Genomic DNA, 18,944 nt, shown 5'->3' on the forward strand with positions numbered 1-18,944 from the left:
TCTTAGATACTATATTCTACTTGTGCATTTTCCTTTTGGGGTGGGGCTGTTTGTTTTTGCTTGACCAGTCTGTTTATCTCTATATCTCATTTTGATATCCAAGGCCTTTCATACTATGACTGTGCCTTGCCTTTCACCAGTTCCCAATGCACACCCTCCACTCCATTCAGACAAGGCTTCTTGCTCTCCCTTGTAACACTTCTTGTCTTTTTGCAGTATAGCATGGTATTAAGAGCACACAATTTTGGAAATCAGGCAGACCTGGGTCCTACTTCTATTATTTGCTTTGTAGGATGGATCTTTTGAACCTCCATTTCCTCATTTGCAAACCCTTACCTTATAGGGAGCTGTGACAAATAAACAAAATAATGAATGTAATGTGCTTAGCATAATATATAGCACAAAAATACTTAATAAATAACTATTCTCTGTGCTTTTGTTCATGTTGTTTTCCCTGCCTGGAATCATTTGAGCCTCCCCAAATTCTCCTCATACTTCAAGGCCTGCCTTAAAGAACTCTTCAAGGCCACTTTCCCTGAAGAACTTTTTCCAGCTAATTCTGGTTCATTCTCAACTTTGTGTTGAAAAACTGTTCTACATCTGTTGCCACTGAATTTTATTTTACTTTGCATCATCTTTTCATTCAGGGATGCTTCTAGGATGTGTAGGGGCCTTCACAAAGGTTTTTCTGTGGGGTTCATCTATATACACAGTTTGATTCACCCCAAGTCAGCATCAACACCATTCAGTGGCATAATCTCATGAGATACCATGAAAGAAATGCCACATCAGGCAGCTACAGTGATTTACTTACCAGGCTACCTTCCTGGAACCAAGACTCTGGGAGGACTCCATAGGCAGGAGTTCTGAAGCTTCTTGGAGAATCTGGTTGACTCCACATATGGGGTAGAGGATTGGAGAGTGCCCCAAAGGGGAGAAAGGAGGACTAGGGTCCACATAGGTTCAGTATGAGATTGGGACTCCTTGCTTAAACAACACTGCAAGTCCTGGTCAATTCCAGGCAATGAAGAGGAACTTTAAAAATTTCAGAAAAGGTGCTTCTTAAGATTAGAACCTATATAGGACCTGTTCTGGACTCAGGGCACCTACCCTGATCACACTACCTACCTGGCTGGTCCTTAGCACTGGATGGGGACTTAGAAAATATCAGGCAGGCATTTCAAAGCACGAGGTCCCCTAAGATGCGGGCCTAGAGCAAAGGTCCCACTTGTCTGGGTCTAAGGGTGGTACTAGTTTCATTTAAACTTTGTCTCTATATCAAAATGCAAGTTTTTTGAGAGGAGGGAATGCATTCTACTTCCTTATTTCTCCACCTCTCACTGCTGTCCTCTGCTACAGAATGCACAGTGGACTGCAAGCAAAGAAAGTATTGCAAACAAAGAAAATATTGCAAACAAAGAAAGTATTGCGTAAGGAGTTCTGATAATGTAGGGGCAGTTGCAGTAGCCCGAGCAGGTCCGACTCCCAAAAACCTTACTTTGCTCACCACAAAGACTAGAGGGGGCTTTGCCTATAAGCATGTCCTCAAGCTGGCTCTGAATCTCCTGGGTGGCTCTCTAAGATATTGAAGGGGGGTGGATCTAAGCAGGGGGAAGAATCTGTGGTCCCCAGAGAAGCAGAACTTCAGGAACAATAGGCCCAGTAGGGGTGAGTCTTATGACCAGGCAGATAGGCAGGCGGGTAGCATGTGTGCCTCCTCAATTGGAAAGTCAGCCCGCAAGAGCCAGGGCATTCCCTATCTTCCCACATGCCTGTCATGCTGAAATATCAAGATCCCAGATAAGTTTGGGAAGAAAAAAAATGTCTTCCAAGAAACTAGAAGAAATTTTATTTTTCTGAAAACAAATCTACTTTTAGCTCTCACGTGTCAGCTCACCCAACATGCACTTGTACACATGCATGCACACGCGTGCACACACACACACACACACACTCCCTTCCTCCCTCCCTGTGGCTCTTATATCTCTAGTTTCCTCCACATACTAGTTATATGACCTTAAGGAAGGTTTCTTAATATCTGGTAACATAGTGCTATTTCTTTTTTGATAAAAGTGGGGATAAATGATGACATTTAGCTCAAAGGATGAAAGGGCAGAACAGATATGAAAACCTCTGGCATGACAGGTGGTAGTCCTGATAGGTAAGTTTCCATCCTTCCATTCAAAACATGCATACACATGTCAATAAGTCTACTTATTCAGGCATTCATTCCCACATTCCACAAGCATTTGTGATAGCTTTGTATATGTCAGGCTCTATCAGGTGGAGGCAGGGGGTCCAGGTCTTCCTTTCCATCTTGGAGGACTGAGGCCCCTGATACCCTGTGTTCCCATGCTGTAGAATAAGAGCACTGTGGTTAAAAATGCCATTTGTGTCTTTGGAAAATTTGTTTCCTTGTGTATATGATTTTGGAAAAATTGTTAACATTATCTCACCCATTTACAAACTGTTAATTTTCAGTAGGAAAAGATCAGATTAGTTTGTGTGCCAGCTAGACAATTCCATCTACTATTCCCCTCCAACTGAAATGTTTGTCTTCCTTTTATTGTTCTGCCTGCCTCCTCATTGTTATTCATATAGCTCTGTCACTCACAACTCTACCTTACCACAGATTACAGAAACATCAGTTCATTAAACAAGTTCTGCCGCTTCGGCTGAGAAAGAAATGCCTGTCTCCATGTACTGTCTACTAATAAATGGAGACAAACAAAAAACAAATACACAGGATAAATATAACTCCTGACTGATGTACTCACCACTCTGTTTGGTATGATTACATTAATATTTTATGAAATTCATTTAAAAGCAAATGTATTCATGACATATGGCTAAAGCGAGAGTAGATAAACTCCCTTTCTTCCTTGCGTTCAATATGCCAAGAGTTCCATGGGCTACACTTCCTAGCAGGGCTTGCTAGAGGGCAGGTTGCACATGACATTTCAAAGACTCCTAACACATTGATTATTTCTTTTGTTTATCTTCAACCATTAAGCACCAAAGTCGATGTGAATTTTCAATGCCAACCAAGAAAATAACCATTTGAGATCATCAGACTTAAACAAGTATTGCAGAACCTGAAAAATCAAACAAGTCCAACAATTTATTTATTTATTTAATAATATTTTTTATTATATTATGTTAGTCACCATACAGTACATCCCTAGTTTCTGATGTAAAGTTCCATGATTCATAACTTGTGTATAACACCCAGTGCACCATGCAATACGTGCTCTCCTTAATACCCATCACAATTTAAAACACATTGGGAATAGAACACCAGAGAAATTATCTCCCTCTTCGAGGCCCCCAGCCTGGCTTGACAAGTACACCAATAAGTGCGTAGTATTAACATTTATGTTAGGAATTCAAACTTTTGAAGGAGATTTGACATCGTTTTATAAAAGGATTATGGAAAAGTCCAAGGTATTCCTCCTAAGTCCTTCCCACAGTAAACACTGTTCTGTTTTGCTTTTGTATCTCTTCTTCTAGCACTTTTCCCTACAGCCTTCTGACTCTTGGCATTGCCATGCCTGGAAGTGTCATAAGACGTTGGTTTGTAATTTCTCTTTTGATTCATGAACTTCTCCAAATCCCAGCTTACTAAAGATGCTATGAATGCTGTGTTATTTGGGCCAGCTTGCTCCTTTGAGTTGCAGTTCTACTATGTGATTTCAAGTAATAGTTCAGTGTAGCCTTAAACATTCCTGCTCCCTAACAACTTGGGCTCATTCAACCTAGAGTAGTTACCTGGAAGTAAAATCACCCTCTGTTCTCTTTAGGCATTTGAGCCAGGGAGTTACACTGGAGGCACATACCATTTCTATGCTGCCATCCAGTCATCCATATGTCCATCCATTCAATAGTTTGATGCCAGGCCCTGTGCCGGGTGTTGGGATTGAGGGGATGATTAAGGCAAAATCCTCGACCTCATAGTCTAGTTTGGAAACATCCATGCAATTACAATGCTATATCACCAATTATCAACATCCAAATTGTTTGTTGGGTGCTTACAATGTGCTAGCACTGTGCTAAGCATTTTATATAATCACATTGCAGTAAGCCTGTGAACTAGCTACTGTTATTATCCTTCATTGTATACAGAAATTGGGGCTCAGGGTATTTAGTTAGTTGCCCAAGATTACAAGCCAGTAAGAAGCAGAACTAGGATTCAAATCTGGGCTGGTCTAACTATAATGCTCCTAACCACTACATTGCCTCTCAGTGTAGTATGACAATTGTTTTAATGAATTAACTTAATTATAGGTCTAAGGTGAAACAGGTATGATTAAAAACATGGCAGATGAGCAACAAAGTGCTTGCACATAGTTATTTTTCCCCCAGTGTGACAGATTAAAGGTGGATACAAATTCTTTGAGACTCCTCTCATCAAGAGGTGAGGTCTATGTCTCTCACCCCCATTTGAATCTGGATGGGCTCCAAACTACTTTGACAAGAAAGGTGTTCTGTTTTCAGACTCAGGCCTTAAGAGAGATACCATTCCCACTTCTTGTTTCTGGGAACACATGCTATTGGAGCTTCAAGACACTGTGTAACATGTTGGACTACCATGGTAGAGAGACATGTGGAGAGGGCCTCAGAGTAAATAGAAGGAGAGGGATCCAGCTGAGCTCAGTGTTTTTATCTGTCCCTGCCAAGGTGCCATGCATATGAATAAAGTTGTCTTGGAACCTCCAGACTAGCCTACGATAGCTGAGACATCCCAGCTGATACCATATGACACAGAAGAATTGCCCATATGAGTCCCGCCCAAATTCTTCATCCAGAAACTCTTAAAATAGAATAAAATTATTGTTTTTAAGCTACCACATTATAAAATAGTTTGTCATACAGCAAAGATATGCAGAATATGCAGCATGCCTAGGGAATGGGGGTGATTAGTTAATAGAGTTGGCTTTTATCAATGAATTGAAATAGAAAGTACACTAAGCACCCAAACTAGACTGCCCATGATTTTTTGCAGATTATTGGAAAGGTGCTTTGGGACGCTGCAAGGCCCCAGAGCCACTGTCTCAAGCAATTCTTGTCACTGTACTGTTGCTGTGTGGAAGGGCCAGTTGAAACAATGCCAGGTGACTGACACTCTACTAGGTGGACTAAGATTACAGATGTCTACAAAACACTAGAAACCTTAGAAGTTGCCCATTTTTGATGCCTGACAAAGAAACCACAGATGCCAATTTTATGGTTCAGTCCTTGATAATTTCTGGCAGGATGGTTCACATTGGTGTTCTTCCTGTAAAATGCAAACTCCACTGTGGCAGGGGAAGAGGATGGTGTCCATAATACTACTACCCATTAATTCAGTGTATATGAATTTCTAGGCTAAGATTTGATTTTATACATATCTCAATCTTCACAATCCTAAGGAATGGGCAATACATTACTCTCTATATTACAGATGAGGAAATTGAAGCTCACAGAGTTAACACTGTAAGGCCATATAGTACGTGGCTTTTACTAACCATACTCTCAACCATTAGTCTATATTGCTTCCACAAAGTCCATGGATGCACAGGAAAAAAAGATACTCCTTGTCAGATTAAGCTCTCCTTCTAACTACTCAACCTGCAACAGGCCTTCAAATATTTATGTCCAAAAGGCTACCATCTGGTTGCTTATCTCTATACCTAGAACTTCCTGTTGAGATGTTCAATATATGTATCACCACACTATTAGGTAATTTAGAGGCTTCTGTTTTAAATCCATTGTCTCAACTTTGACCCACAGAAGAAGTTGAAATTGTGGCAGTGTAGAAACTGGAGGTGGGCAAAGGTAGGAGATGACACATTTACTATTGGTCTTGCCTTTTTAGAATTGGACCTGGTTCTGGCTTGCTGGAAGCCCCTTCTTACCCTCAGAAAGGCTCTGCCTGAACTTAGTGACTTCTTCCCATCCAAGTGACCCCCCGACCCATAAAGGCATTTCTATTCTGTTAGGTGTTCCAGAGACTCTCTCAGCACCAGAAGGTAGTTTGCACTCACAGTAAAACCACTGTAATGCAACCATAGATTAGTCTAAAACAAGCACTCCAAATGGGATCTAAATATACTTAAGGTATTTCACAGAGAATTATGATTCCAATTCAGGTACACATTTCTGGGACATTTTTGCTTTTTCTTTAGAGTTCCCACAAAATTCACTTGAAAATTAAGAATTATGCCTGGGTATTGAGAAATTTTAACCCACTACAGTCTTGACTGCCTCCTCTTCATACAAATCCTCAAAAAGACTTTTCAAATAGTCAGCCTGAAGAGAGAATACATATTTCTAAGGACAGCCTGGCTGCACTGTGAGATGATCCTGCAGTTATCACTAGCCCTCTTGGAAGTAGAGCACAACTTTCCAAATTTTTGCATAATGACTCTCAAATTCTACCAACATCTGCCTGCTTCTCCAGAAGATCATCTAAACCCTTGCTTCAGGCTAGCTGGAAAGTTGAAGCAGGGCCTGGTTCATGTACAATGGCAAATAAGGTAGCAAACTAGGCTTGGGAGGGTTATATGGCATAATTTTAGTTCATAAAAACTCACCCCAGTAAATCTCAACTTTGATTTCAAATTTCTACTAATGAAGCTTTATTTCTTTAGATAAATTTTTGCAAATATCCACCTTTCTAGCCCACCTTCTCCCTATTCCTTCCTATTTATTTATACCATGTTCTTGCCTTGTTAGAAATTTTGACAGATTCAGGATCATGACCTTGACTCTCTTCGTGGGATGCTGTGAACACTTTTGGAGGGACTTTAGTGAGGACATTTCATACTACATCTGTGGTTCCCAGATTTCTAGATTTTAGAGAGGAATAAAATAAAATTACATACATACATACATTTAATTATCCCCCTCTTAATTTGCCAAGATAAGATGTGGAGACAAATAATAGAAACTAGCCAGTGACCATTTGCACAGTTCATAAAAGAACATTTTAAAAACAAAAATGTAGAACGTCTATAATTTCAGAATAAAAACAATCCTTTCAATTGAGCAAATTTAGCTTTATGTAAAAATCACTATATTTTTAGTTTTTATATTTTGCAGCAAACTAGGGAAAGTAATATTGACTAATCCTGGGCTACACACCTGTGTTTAGGCTTCAGAAATCACTCAACTACCTTAGTGTCCATTCCTATATATGAAGCTCCCTGTGAAAAAATTCTTTCAGAATAAAAATGTCTAACACACACAAAATTGTGAAGGGCTATGAAAAGTTTGACTTCTCTGAAGTTTGGTATATTTTCTCTTCATGGAAAATGCAAATTATTTAATTGATCAGGTTTCCCTTTTTGTTTTGGCTACCTGGTCACAGGTACAGGCTCAGCTTCAGAAATCGGGTAGGATCCTATGACGTACACATCTGAATTCTAATTAACCTCCCTACCTGTTTTTTTAATAATTTTTTTATTATATTATGTTAGTCACCATACAGTACATCCCTGGTTTTTGATGTAAAGTTCCATGATTCATTAGTTGCGTATAGCACCCAGTGCACCATGTAATACATGCCCGCCTTACTACCCATCACCAGCCTATCCCATTCCCCCACCCCCGTCCCCTCTGAAGCCCTCAGTTTGTTTCTCAGAGTCCAGGTCTTCACCTTTGATATTCATTTATATTTTCCTAGATGCTGGTTTATTTTACTTGTGATTTTTCTTTTATTGTAACCTTACTTATAAGCTGCCTCAAAAGTCTTTACAGAATGGGGTGATGTAATTCCATTTAATATTTAACCACCATCCCCATACCATATACTCTTGCATAATTTCCAGTCTTTGATGCATCATTTCCTCTTCCTGGACCATTCTAAGCTCTTTTTTTTCCCCACCTGCCACATTCCTATAGATCCCTGGACACTGAGCTCAAATGTTACCACTTCTGTGAATGTTCCCAGACCATGACCACCTACCTATCACTCCCCCTCACCTTACCCTGGCTAAAACAGAACTTTTCTACATGTTTCTACTAAGACATTTATTACATTATAGTGTCGTGATATTGACTTTGCTGCCTCTGCTACTGGACATTGAGCTTGAAAGCAAGGATTGAGCCACGCCCATTTTGGATCTCCAGGACCCTAGCTCAAAATATTTTTAATGGATGGCTGAATAAAAACGCAAATGAACAAAATGGATTCAAGCCTCTGAGTTGTTGTCATTCAACATGTATGAGATGAGATGTATTAGGGAGAAAATATGCGGGTTCTAAAAGTACTGAAGCCAGTATGAGGGCAGGAATCTTAGTTTTTGTTGTTGTTGTTGTTGTTCACTGCTTTATCCCCAGGGCTTCTAATAATACCTTGCACACAGCAGACCTCAGTAATTATTTATTGTATGAATGAATGCGTAAATGATCTCACTTGGCCACTCTTTGTCATAGTTTCCATGGGGAGTCTTGAGAGTACCATCACTGGGTAGGCTTTAAGTTTGTTTTATGGAGGCACTAATTTTATTTGTTATAGTGTTTTACATATCATTGGCTTTCAGTAAAGTGTCCACCATGCTGATGAACAGCGCTCTCCTTTCTCAGGATTTCAACCTTATTTGCCACTGAAGGCATATTCTTTTTGCGGAAGATATTAAAAATAATAGAACCACAAGTCTGGCTCTCCTTGGGGAGCTTGTGAAGTAGTGGCCTGTCATGTGTCACATATCCTCATTCTTTCTTTCTGTTTCCATAAGAGTTGGCCTTCTGGGTTCAGTGAGAACTGCCTTCTTTTTTTTTTTTTTAAAGATTTTATTTCAGGGGCACCTGGGTGGCACGGCGGTTAAGCGCCTGCCTTCGGCTCAGGGCGTGATCCCGGCGTTATGGGATCGAGCCCCATATCAGGCTCCTCTGCTATGAGTGCTTCTTCCTCTCCCACTCCCCCTGCTTGTGTTCCCTCTCTCGCTGGCTGTCTCTATCTCTGTCGCATAAATAAATAAAAAATCTTAAAAAAAATTATATAAAGATTTTATTTCAGACAGAGAGAGAGAGAGAGAGCGTGTGAGCATGAGTCGGGGGAGGCAGAGAGAGAGGGAGAAGCAGACTCCCCGCTGAGCAGGGAGCTTGATGGGGGGCTCTATCTCAGGACCCCGGGATCACAACCTAAGGCCAAAGGCAGATGCTTAACTGACTGAGCCACCCAGGCGCCCTGAGAACTGTCTTCTTAAAAACGACAATGCCTGTGGATGGGCAGTGTCTTGCTCTGGGAATAAGATCCATAAGTCCATACTTTCCAACATCTCTTATTATGGAGGTGATACAGTCAATAAAGTGGAGGCACCATAACGAGAGACTCTTCTCTTCTGGGACTTCACAGGCTCCACATTTGAATGCTAAGGATATTTTAATTGAGGGGAAAATAAAGGAAGTAGCACACAGTATTCAATGAGTACTTCTTAATCAGTCCATCCTTGGATTCATCTGTGATGATGGGCAGAACTATGCTCCTTAAACAGATCTCTTTTTGGTCCCTCTCTTCATGTGAAAACTAACATTAGTCTTATTTGACCAGCTTAGAAAAACAAATACTCTGGCAGGAAAGACAGCTGCCAGCCAGAGGGGACCTCCTAATCTGCCATCATTGTGGATTGACTTTACTGAATAGCAGCTGTATAAAACACCATGTCAGATGAAAGGGAGTTCTAAACCAAACCCCAGAGATGGCCTGTCTCTGCTCCCCACTCAATGAACATAATAAGCCAGACACTGCCCTGATGACAAGTATGTGTCCAAGAGACTCAGCTTCCATGACAGTATGGATTTGAGCTCTCTAGGACAAGTCAAGGAAGCTTATGTATCATTTGTTTTTCATCAATGCCAAAAGCCTTTCCTATTGTCACAGGCCAGATGAGACAGCACATACAAAAAAGGTCTGCTGTCTCAGTAAGAAACCTAAGTTGCAGAAAAGTAGTTGAATTACTGAGCCATCAGTGGGTGATCTCAGAGAACAGTTCCTTGTGGCTCACTGGCTGCCATTTCCATTTTAAGGAATCTCGAGGGGCAGAGAGAGGATTGGGGATGTTTTAGCCCATTCGATTAAAACATTACATAATAAAGAGAACAGGCACTCTTTCCCAAAACCTGGGCAAGATGAAGAGTATACAGCATTAGAGTGTGGTGCCAACCTTCCATTTCTCTGGACGCCCCCTCAGATTTACAGGGAGCAGTGAGCGGCACCATTGTCCAGCACCTCTCCTGGGGAAGATTTCGTTTCTGCGTTTGTTACCCTTCACCATTGCTAAGAACACAAATGAGCCATAATTCAATTTTTTGTGAGCCATATATCAGATGTGAACTTGAGACAATAATAATAGCTAAGTTCACTGAGAGATTACTCTGAACCAGGCATCATTCTAGGACTCTAATGTATTAACTCATTGATCTTCATAACAACCCTATGACATAGGTACTATTATTATCTTTGTTTTACAGATGAAGAAACTGAGGCCTAGAGAGGTTAGGTAACTTGCCAGTGTTTACACAGCTACTTAATAGTAGAACACAGATTTATTTGAACCTAGGCAATTCAGATCCAGAACCTATATTCTAATTTCAGTAGTTAAATTGACTTCCTAAAATAATACAGAGAGGAGAAAAATTAGTTCACCTGAAACTCAAGTGATTTTACAGATAGCTTTGCAAAGTATGTCTCAGCCCAATACCATTATCCCATGTATTTTTAAGACAAGAAGGGCACTACTAAACTAAATATCAGTATTTCTGGGGTGCCTGGGTATCTGAGTCAGTTAAGCACCCTACTCCTGATTTCAGCTCAGGTCATGACTGCAGGGTGGTGGGATTGAACCTGGCATGGGGCTCTGTGCTCAACGGGGAGTCTGCTTCTCTCCTCCTCCCTCTGCCCCCCCATGTGCTCTGTCTCTCTCAAATAAATAAATAAATCTTAAAAAAATATCTGCATTTCTAAGATCTGGTTTCCAAAGAGTCAAATAACTTTCCCTAGAGCAGAGCTAAAAGATCACTGAATCACATAGTTGAAGGGGACCTTAGAATCTATTTCTTCATAGTGCTTAAGAAAATAGGATGTAGATAAAGAGGGCTAGAAGTAGAAGTTTAAATCACTCTTGACATTTCAAATGTCTGGTTGGAGGTGGATATGAGGAACACTCATTAGAGCTGACAGTTGCTGCACAGCACCCAAATACTTTCAATTTAAGTAGCAGCTTAGCAGCCATTTGAAGGAAGTATGTTAGTATTTCCTCTTTCTTAAAGAGCATATAGTACTACTAATAGTAATAATAATAATGATGGTTAACCTTTATTGAGTGCTTATTATATGCCAAACATTGGGCTAAGCATATTATTTAATCTTTACAGCAATCCTATGAAGTAGATGCTATAGTTATTCCCATTTTATAGATGAGGGAACTGAGGTACAGACAGGTCAAATAACTGGTGAGAGGTCATATAGCTAGCAAGTGGCACAGCAAGGATCCAAACCCAAGCAGTCTATCTTTGAGGCCTATGTTGTTAAATACTAAGCAAGATACCCTCTCTGCAGGAATAGACCTCTGAGTTACTGTTAAGAAAACCTACCCAGTTTTTTAGGCCTTTTACTGTCCCCAGCATAAGCTTTGGGCCTGTAATGATGGTTTGGATGATTTTTTTACTCTCAGTGCTAAGACTTTTTTCCTATAGGAGGTGGCTAAGCATCAAAGATTACTGTGTGAGAATAGATTTATGTTTAGATGTGGTAATTTACAAATTATCTGATATAACTAATATAGAGTCCCCTTGGCATCAGAGCAGATCTGGCCTCAACATTTTTCCCAGGACATATACCATAAACTGGTAATATGGAAGGCAAATCAGATTGTCTAATCTCTCTAGACTACAAAAGATTGAGACTCAGGACCACTCCATATGGAGCTATAAAATAAAATATAATGTTTTAGTTTAAATTGTATTACAGTGAAATAATGAAGAAGAACTAAGTTTAAAGACCTATTACACCCTTTAGAAATACCTGTAAGAAATATATTAACAATGATTTTAAAGTATTTTAGTAGCCAACATGTTTGAGCACTAACTATGTGCCAGGCATTGTTCTAAGCACAATTTAATTGTCACAAAACCCCTAAGGGTTAAGTATTATTAGTCTGATTTTATGAATGAAGAAACTGAGTCTCCTAGAAGATATTTAACTACTCAAGATAAAGTAGTGAAAGAAACAGGCTTGGAAGTCAGGCAGATTGACTCCAGAGTGTGAGTGCTTAACTATTGTGCAATGCTGGCTCCTGTCGGAGCACCTGCTGATTCCAGATTGGCCCCACTAGTCATTCAAAACCCAAGGAGATCTATGGTCCAATCATTAGGCGCTCAAAGGATCCCTGGTTGCTCAATTCAATCATGGTTGGTCAAATGGAGTAGGATACAATCTAGTCAACTATAGTCCAGGGCATGAATTATGGTTTGGTGGGACAGTGCTTTGCCTCTGCCATATATAGAATCCAAGCTCCTTTGCTCTCCACCCATTTCTCGTTCACATATTTTTTCTTTGTATTTGGCTATTTTTATTTTTGTTCCCTAGTTTTCTATGTAATCACATTTCTTAATTTAATATTAAGATTATTAAGCATCATTGTCTACCCTACCATGCCCCCATTATAGCTTATAAGGATTCAAAATCTGAACTGGAATTGTGAAATTATTTTTTGGGGAGTAGGGGTCACTAACTATGTAAACAAATGGCACAACAAAGTGGCCTCACTCTAGATCCGTTTCTTAACTTTACGGTGTTTGTGAATAGCCTGTGGATCATGTTAAAATGCAGCTTCTGATTCAGTAGCTCTGGGCTGGTGCCTAAGATTCTGGGCTTCTTAACAGCTCCCAGGTTACGCAGATTATACTTTGAGTAGCAAGGTACTTGATCAGCCTGGTTCTGTCATTCTTTTAAGTAGGGTCACAATTAAATGAACCTGGGGAGATTAATGTTCAGGATATTTTAAAACGACCCAAGGCTTCCTGAGATGGCAATTCCTTAATGTCTTCACAAATCCATTTTAACGGTTAATAGTTCTGACAGCACAGAAGACTTTTTGTGTGTGTTTAAACCAAATGCTTCAGATGTTGTGGCATTTTTCTTCTGATTTTATCTTTAGTGGAGATGGAGTTAGTACACCATACCCATTCTCTTACTGGTTGCTTTGTTTAAAAAAAGTACAAACAGCTATTCAACGTGAACAACTTTGGGATGGTCCCCACCATCTCCTTTCCCCTACTTTAGGAATCCATGATTTTTGAGGTATCTAAGTCAATTATCATTTCCGCCCCATGTTTGTCTCCTCTAAATCTATAAAATTAGATAACCTTTGTAATTCCTTGCCAATCCTGTTGTCTTTTATTTCAATGAGCTATTTAAATATTTAATGACCATATCCTGCATCAGATATATATCCCTACCTTGCCCATAGTGCGATAGGGAGTATACTAGTAACTACTGGCCACCCAGCCTATAAAGCTCATATTACAAAAATGCACACTCTAGCCAGAATCTGGTAAATGTCAACTTCAAAATAAGTTGTGTCATACTGTTATATTTATTACCACATGGTCAATAAAAAGAAACACTTGTGACGTGATTAAAAATAGCATACCAGGTAAAATTGGTTGTCCAGCAATTCCCAGTGGTGCCATTCCAAGATTATTCATTGCTGTGGCCCACGCAGTTGGATCAGACATAGGTAGCGTCATTGCAGTGGAATCCACATTCAGAGTTCTACTATTATCAGCTAAAGAGAAATGACAAGCAAAATTATTTGTTGTATTAAGTTTTCAGTATGTAGTTTGCTTAACATAAACTGGCAAACTCTTTCCAGAAATGGACTGATGGACAAATGGTAGATAGGGCCTTAATTTAATTCCAGCTCTTCACAAGGGTTAAAACAATACAGCTTGAATTGGCAGGAAGTCATAGAATTTGAAAGCAGTTTACCAGATGGCATTTTAGTGTTTGTTTGTTTGTTTGTTTGTTTCTTTCTTTCTTTCTCTCAGCTCCCTCTGTTCCTTCCTTCCCTCGTGTTTTTTTTAAATAAAGACTTGATTTTTTAGAGGAGTTTTAGGTTCACAGCAAAATTAAGGAGAAGGTACAGAGATTTCACATGTGCCTCCTGCCCCCACACATGCACACAGCTCCCCCCCATTATCAACATCCTGCACCAGAGCAGCACATTTGTTACAACTGAGAGATCTACTCTGATGCATCGTAATCACTCAAAAGCCATAGTTTACATTAGGGTTCACTCTTGGTGTTGTACATTCTATGGGTTTGGACAAATACATAATAACATGTATATATCATTGTGGTATCATACAGAATATTTTCATTGCCCGAAAAATCCTCTGTGCTTGCTTATTCATCCCTCCCTTACCCCCAACCCCTGGCCATTACTGATCTTATTCCATCTCCATATTGGAATCATACAACATGCAGCCTTTTCAGATTGGCTTCTCTCAGAAGTGGCATTTAATATTCCTCCATGTCTTTTCATGGCCTGATAGCTCATTTCCTTTTAGTCCTGAATAATATCCCATCATATGTACATACCACAGTTTATTTATACATTCACCTACTGAAGGACATTGCAGTTATTTCCAAGTTTTGACAATTATGAACAAAACTATAAACATCCATGTGCACATTGTTGTGTGGACATAAGTTTTCACCTCCTTTGGGTAATGACAAACAGCACAATCAGTGGATTATACAGTAACAGCATGTTTAGTTTTATAAGAAACTGTCAACCTGTCTTCTAAAGTGGCTGTACTATTTTGCATTCCCACCAGCAATAAATGATAGTTCCTGTTGCTCCATATCATCACCAGTAGTTAGTATTGTCAGTGTTCTGGATTATGGCCACTCTAATAGGTGTCTAGTGGTATTTCCTTGTTGTTTTACTTAGCATTTTCCTGATTATACATAATGTGGAGCATCTTTCCATATGCTTATTTGCCATCTGTTTATCTTCTTTAATGAGGCATCAAAGTTTTTTGACCTGTTTTTAAATTGGATTGTTTTCTTATTGCATTTTAAGAGTTCTTTGTATGTTTTAGATAATAGTCCTTTATCAGATGTGTATTTTGCAAATATTTTCTCCCAGTCTGTGGCTTGTATTCTCATTGCCTTTACATTGTCTTTTGCAGAATAGAAGATTTTAATTTTAATGAACTCCAGCTTATTAATAATTTCTTTCACGGACCATGCCTTTGGTGTTGTATTTAAAGTCATCACCATATTCAAGGTCCTTTAGGTTTTCTCTTATCTTCTGAGAGTTTAATAGTTTTGCATTCCACAGTTACGTCTATGATCCATTTTGATTTAATTTTTGTGATGGGTATAAAATCTATGTCTAGATTTTTTTTTTTTGGCATGTGGATTTCCAGTTGTTCTGGCACATTTGTTGAAGAGATCATCTTTGCTCCACTGTATTGCATTTGCTCCTTTGCCAAAGATCAGTTGACTCTATTTGTGGAGTCTATTTCTGGGTTCTCTATTCTATTCCACTAATCTATTTGTCTATTATTTCACAAATACCACACTGGCTTGATCGCTGTAGCTTTATAGTAAATCTTGAAGTTGGGTAGCATCAGCCTTCCAACTTTGTTCTTCTTCAATATTGTGTTGGGTATTGTGGGCCTTTTGCTTCTCAATATAAACTTTAGAATCAGTTTGTTGATATCCACAGTATAACTTGTTTGGATTTTGATGGGGATTGCATTAAATCAAGTTGAGAAGAACTGACATCTTGGCAATATTGTGTCTTCCTGCCCATGGAAATGAAATATCTCTCCATTTATTTAGTTATTTGATTTCATTCATCAGAGTTTTATATTTTTTGGGGTTTTTTTCCCAACTGTACATATCATAGGAGCTTGGGATGATTAAGAGGTTTCCCATTCTTCTCATTGTCTAGTTGCATACGATTACTTCAGCAAATTCCATCCAAACTACTCATGCATGCAAACCAAGAAAAGTCATCCAAGGGCTTCCATAGTAGCAATAAAAATGAAAAATTATATTTTTGATGTAATTTCATATCTTTGAGGCAGTAACACTGAATAAAAATGGACACACAATCAACAGATATCAAATTAGCCAATTGAGTATTTTGGGAATTAGGGGGACACCAGAGAATAAACAGATAGAATACATAGTCCCTGCCTTCAAAGGTTATACAATCTAATTTAAGAGACCAGTGATGGTAGTAATGATTGTTACTATTATCACTACTCTCACCACCTCCATCCATTACTATTATTGAACACTCACTATATGCTAGGTAAAGCACTTGGCATACATTATTTTCATTTAACTTTCAAAACAACCTTATGAGAGGGGCTGTTTATATCTCTAATAGATGAGAGCCTTTCATTTTTTTTATTTTTAAAGATTTGTTTATTTTAGAGAGAGAGAGAGAGCGTGCATGCAAGAGAGTGGGGGAGGGACAGATGGAGAAAATCTTTAAGCAGACTCCCCACTGCGAGGGGAACCTGACTTGGGGCTGGATCCCAGGACCCATAAGATCATGACCTCAACCAAAACCAAGAGTTGGATGCTTAACTCACTGAGCCAACCAGGCACCCCTAATAGATGAGAGGCTTTTAAAGATCACGTATATTATCTGAGGTCACCCAGGTTATATACTTTTAGCCACTATGCTTTGCTACCCCCAGTGAAACAATCAAAGAATTGAATGGAATTGATCAGAAATGTTACGTAGTTTAAGGAATGAAAAGCTACTGTGGCTTGAGTAGGTGGGAAAGACTTCATGGAGAAGATAGGATTTGAACAAATGGGCCAGATTTCTATAGAACATGTTTTGAGTGATGGGTAGTTATTAGAAAAAGAAGAAAGAGGAGAAAAGACATTCCAGGAGCAGTGATGACATAAGCAGACATTGAGGTGGGTTATGTGTGCATGTGCATATATATACTGCATAGTTGGGAGATATATAATCATAAGTCATTGGAGCACAGAAAGACTTATTTTGGGAAATTTTCCTCTGATTACTGATTTCCATAGAAAAATCTTTCCATGGCTTTTCTACCTCTCATGTACACTCCTAACAATTACACTCCTGAAGACAACTCTGTTCTAATAGTAGCTTGCTTTTTGCTAACATCTACCACATCCTTCTAACCTGGGAACATCAGGGATGATTCCTGGCCTGGTTATTTATAAAAGTGCTATTTTGGACACTAAATGGTCAGAACAAACAAATGCAAATGTCTAAAAACATTATTTCTGAAATATTAGTTTTTATCATTCTTCTATGATGCCTATGTCTCTTCGCCATAAACCACTCCCCCCCCCAACCACACAGAGTGACTGAGGGCCTTAAGCATTTGTTACTATAGTCAGAAGTCACATTTCAGAACTGGTGATTTCTCCATGGGTAGAAACTAGCCCTCACACCCAGTTTTCAGTGCTCTCCTATGAAGGCATATTATGGCTAGAAATAGCCTCCTTGTAAATGTTATTAAGGAAACAAACATGGGGCATCAAATATCCTTTGGGTCAAGAGTTTACATATTGATTATTTGGTTCATCTGAACTCCAATCTCCAGTCCAGGTGAGACAAGTTTTAGGGAATGTTATAGCTGGAAGGGACCTGTTGAGATTACTGAATCTGCACTCTGATTTTTCTCTAATGACCGCAAAATGACTTCAAGAGGAGACATCTAGGTTTAGAAGGACTGGGCCCCCATGCCAAAAATAATTTCTTGCAACATCTTGGCTACTCATTGGCTCTGCGGCCCAGGGAAATATAAGAGAATCAGGAATTATTCTTAATAAAGAATCCCGAGATCAAAGAATGAGAGTTTACAATGCACCAATGTACCCAAACTCTGGACTAATTTTTGGGGAGGGGAGAGAATTATCTAAATTATCAGTTTTTTTAAAGGACAGCACAGTATTACTATTTTCGAAATATATATTAATTCAAAGTGCCTGTTAAAATATTAGCAAGTAGAGTTCCTGCTAGGCTTGTTTACATGAATCAGATGGTTTAGATAAGGACAATGTGTAATTAACATCATTATTTTGCTATGATAAATTCAGTTCTTAAATTCTTAAGGAGTTCTGCCTTTTCATTTTCCTCCACTCCCCCAACACCCATCTCCACCTGTCAAATCCTACTCATTTTTCAAGGGTCATCTCAAATGTTACCTTGTCTGTGAAGCCACCTCCCTGGAATTAATTACTCCCTCCTAGTGTGTTATCATAATATTTTATCCAGAACTTGATTTTTCAAATTCTTATTCTCTCACTCCTTTTCCCTAAACCAAACTTTTATTGAATCTTACTATATGCCAGGTCATGTATTAGTGACTAGGAATATGGAGATGAAAAAAACTCATTTACTGCTCTGGTAGAACTCACAATACAATGAGAGGCACAACATATAAACAACCAAATATAAATTACTGTAATAAGTACTGCTGTAAAACTATGAGGAAAGTGCTATGAGAACAGAGAAGGAGTAATTAAATCTGCTGGAGTGGCTTTGGATATATGTGTTTGGGGCACAGAGAGCAAGAGGAATACTAGGGAATGCTTCACTGGGAAAGAATAATTTGAAATGAGTCTTTAAGGAGGGATAGGATTTTCCTCCAGGTAGTGGAGGATTAGGGTTTAAGTGCATTCCAGGAAGCAAGAACAACTGGATATTACCATTGACTGCCTTGAATTATAGTTGTTGAATACATGTCTCTCTTCTGCTAGCTAGCCTGTGTGCTTCTTTACATCAGGGACTTGGTTTTAGGCTTCTTTGTTTCTCTGTTTCTTAGTTCAGTGTCTGGTATAAAGTAGGTATTCAAGAAATATTTGGATGAATGAACAAAGAAAATCATTTACATTGATTTTGGGCACAATAAGCAATCCATGCAGTGACACTCACTGATTA

General features: G+C 39.1%; 1 protein-coding gene across 11 annotated transcripts in view; it reads right to left on the minus strand.

Annotated features, from left to right (window-relative positions):
- ENOX2 (ecto-NOX disulfide-thiol exchanger 2) overlaps positions 1-18,944 on the minus strand; it is a 258,701-nt gene that overhangs the window by 50,678 nt on the left and 189,079 nt on the right. For all 11 annotated transcript variants that reach the window (XM_034649146.1, XM_011224118.3, XM_034649149.1 and 8 more), the window contains one exon: positions 13,635-13,769. In XM_034649146.1, the coding sequence (XP_034505037.1) occupies positions 13,635-13,769 (135 nt within the window). The remainder of the gene's footprint in view (positions 1-13,634; positions 13,770-18,944) is intronic.

The sequence above is a fragment of the Ailuropoda melanoleuca genome, chromosome X (genome assembly GCF_002007445.2).
Source record: "Ailuropoda melanoleuca isolate Jingjing chromosome X, ASM200744v2, whole genome shotgun sequence".
Classification (NCBI taxonomy): domain Eukaryota; kingdom Metazoa; phylum Chordata; class Mammalia; order Carnivora; family Ursidae; genus Ailuropoda; species Ailuropoda melanoleuca.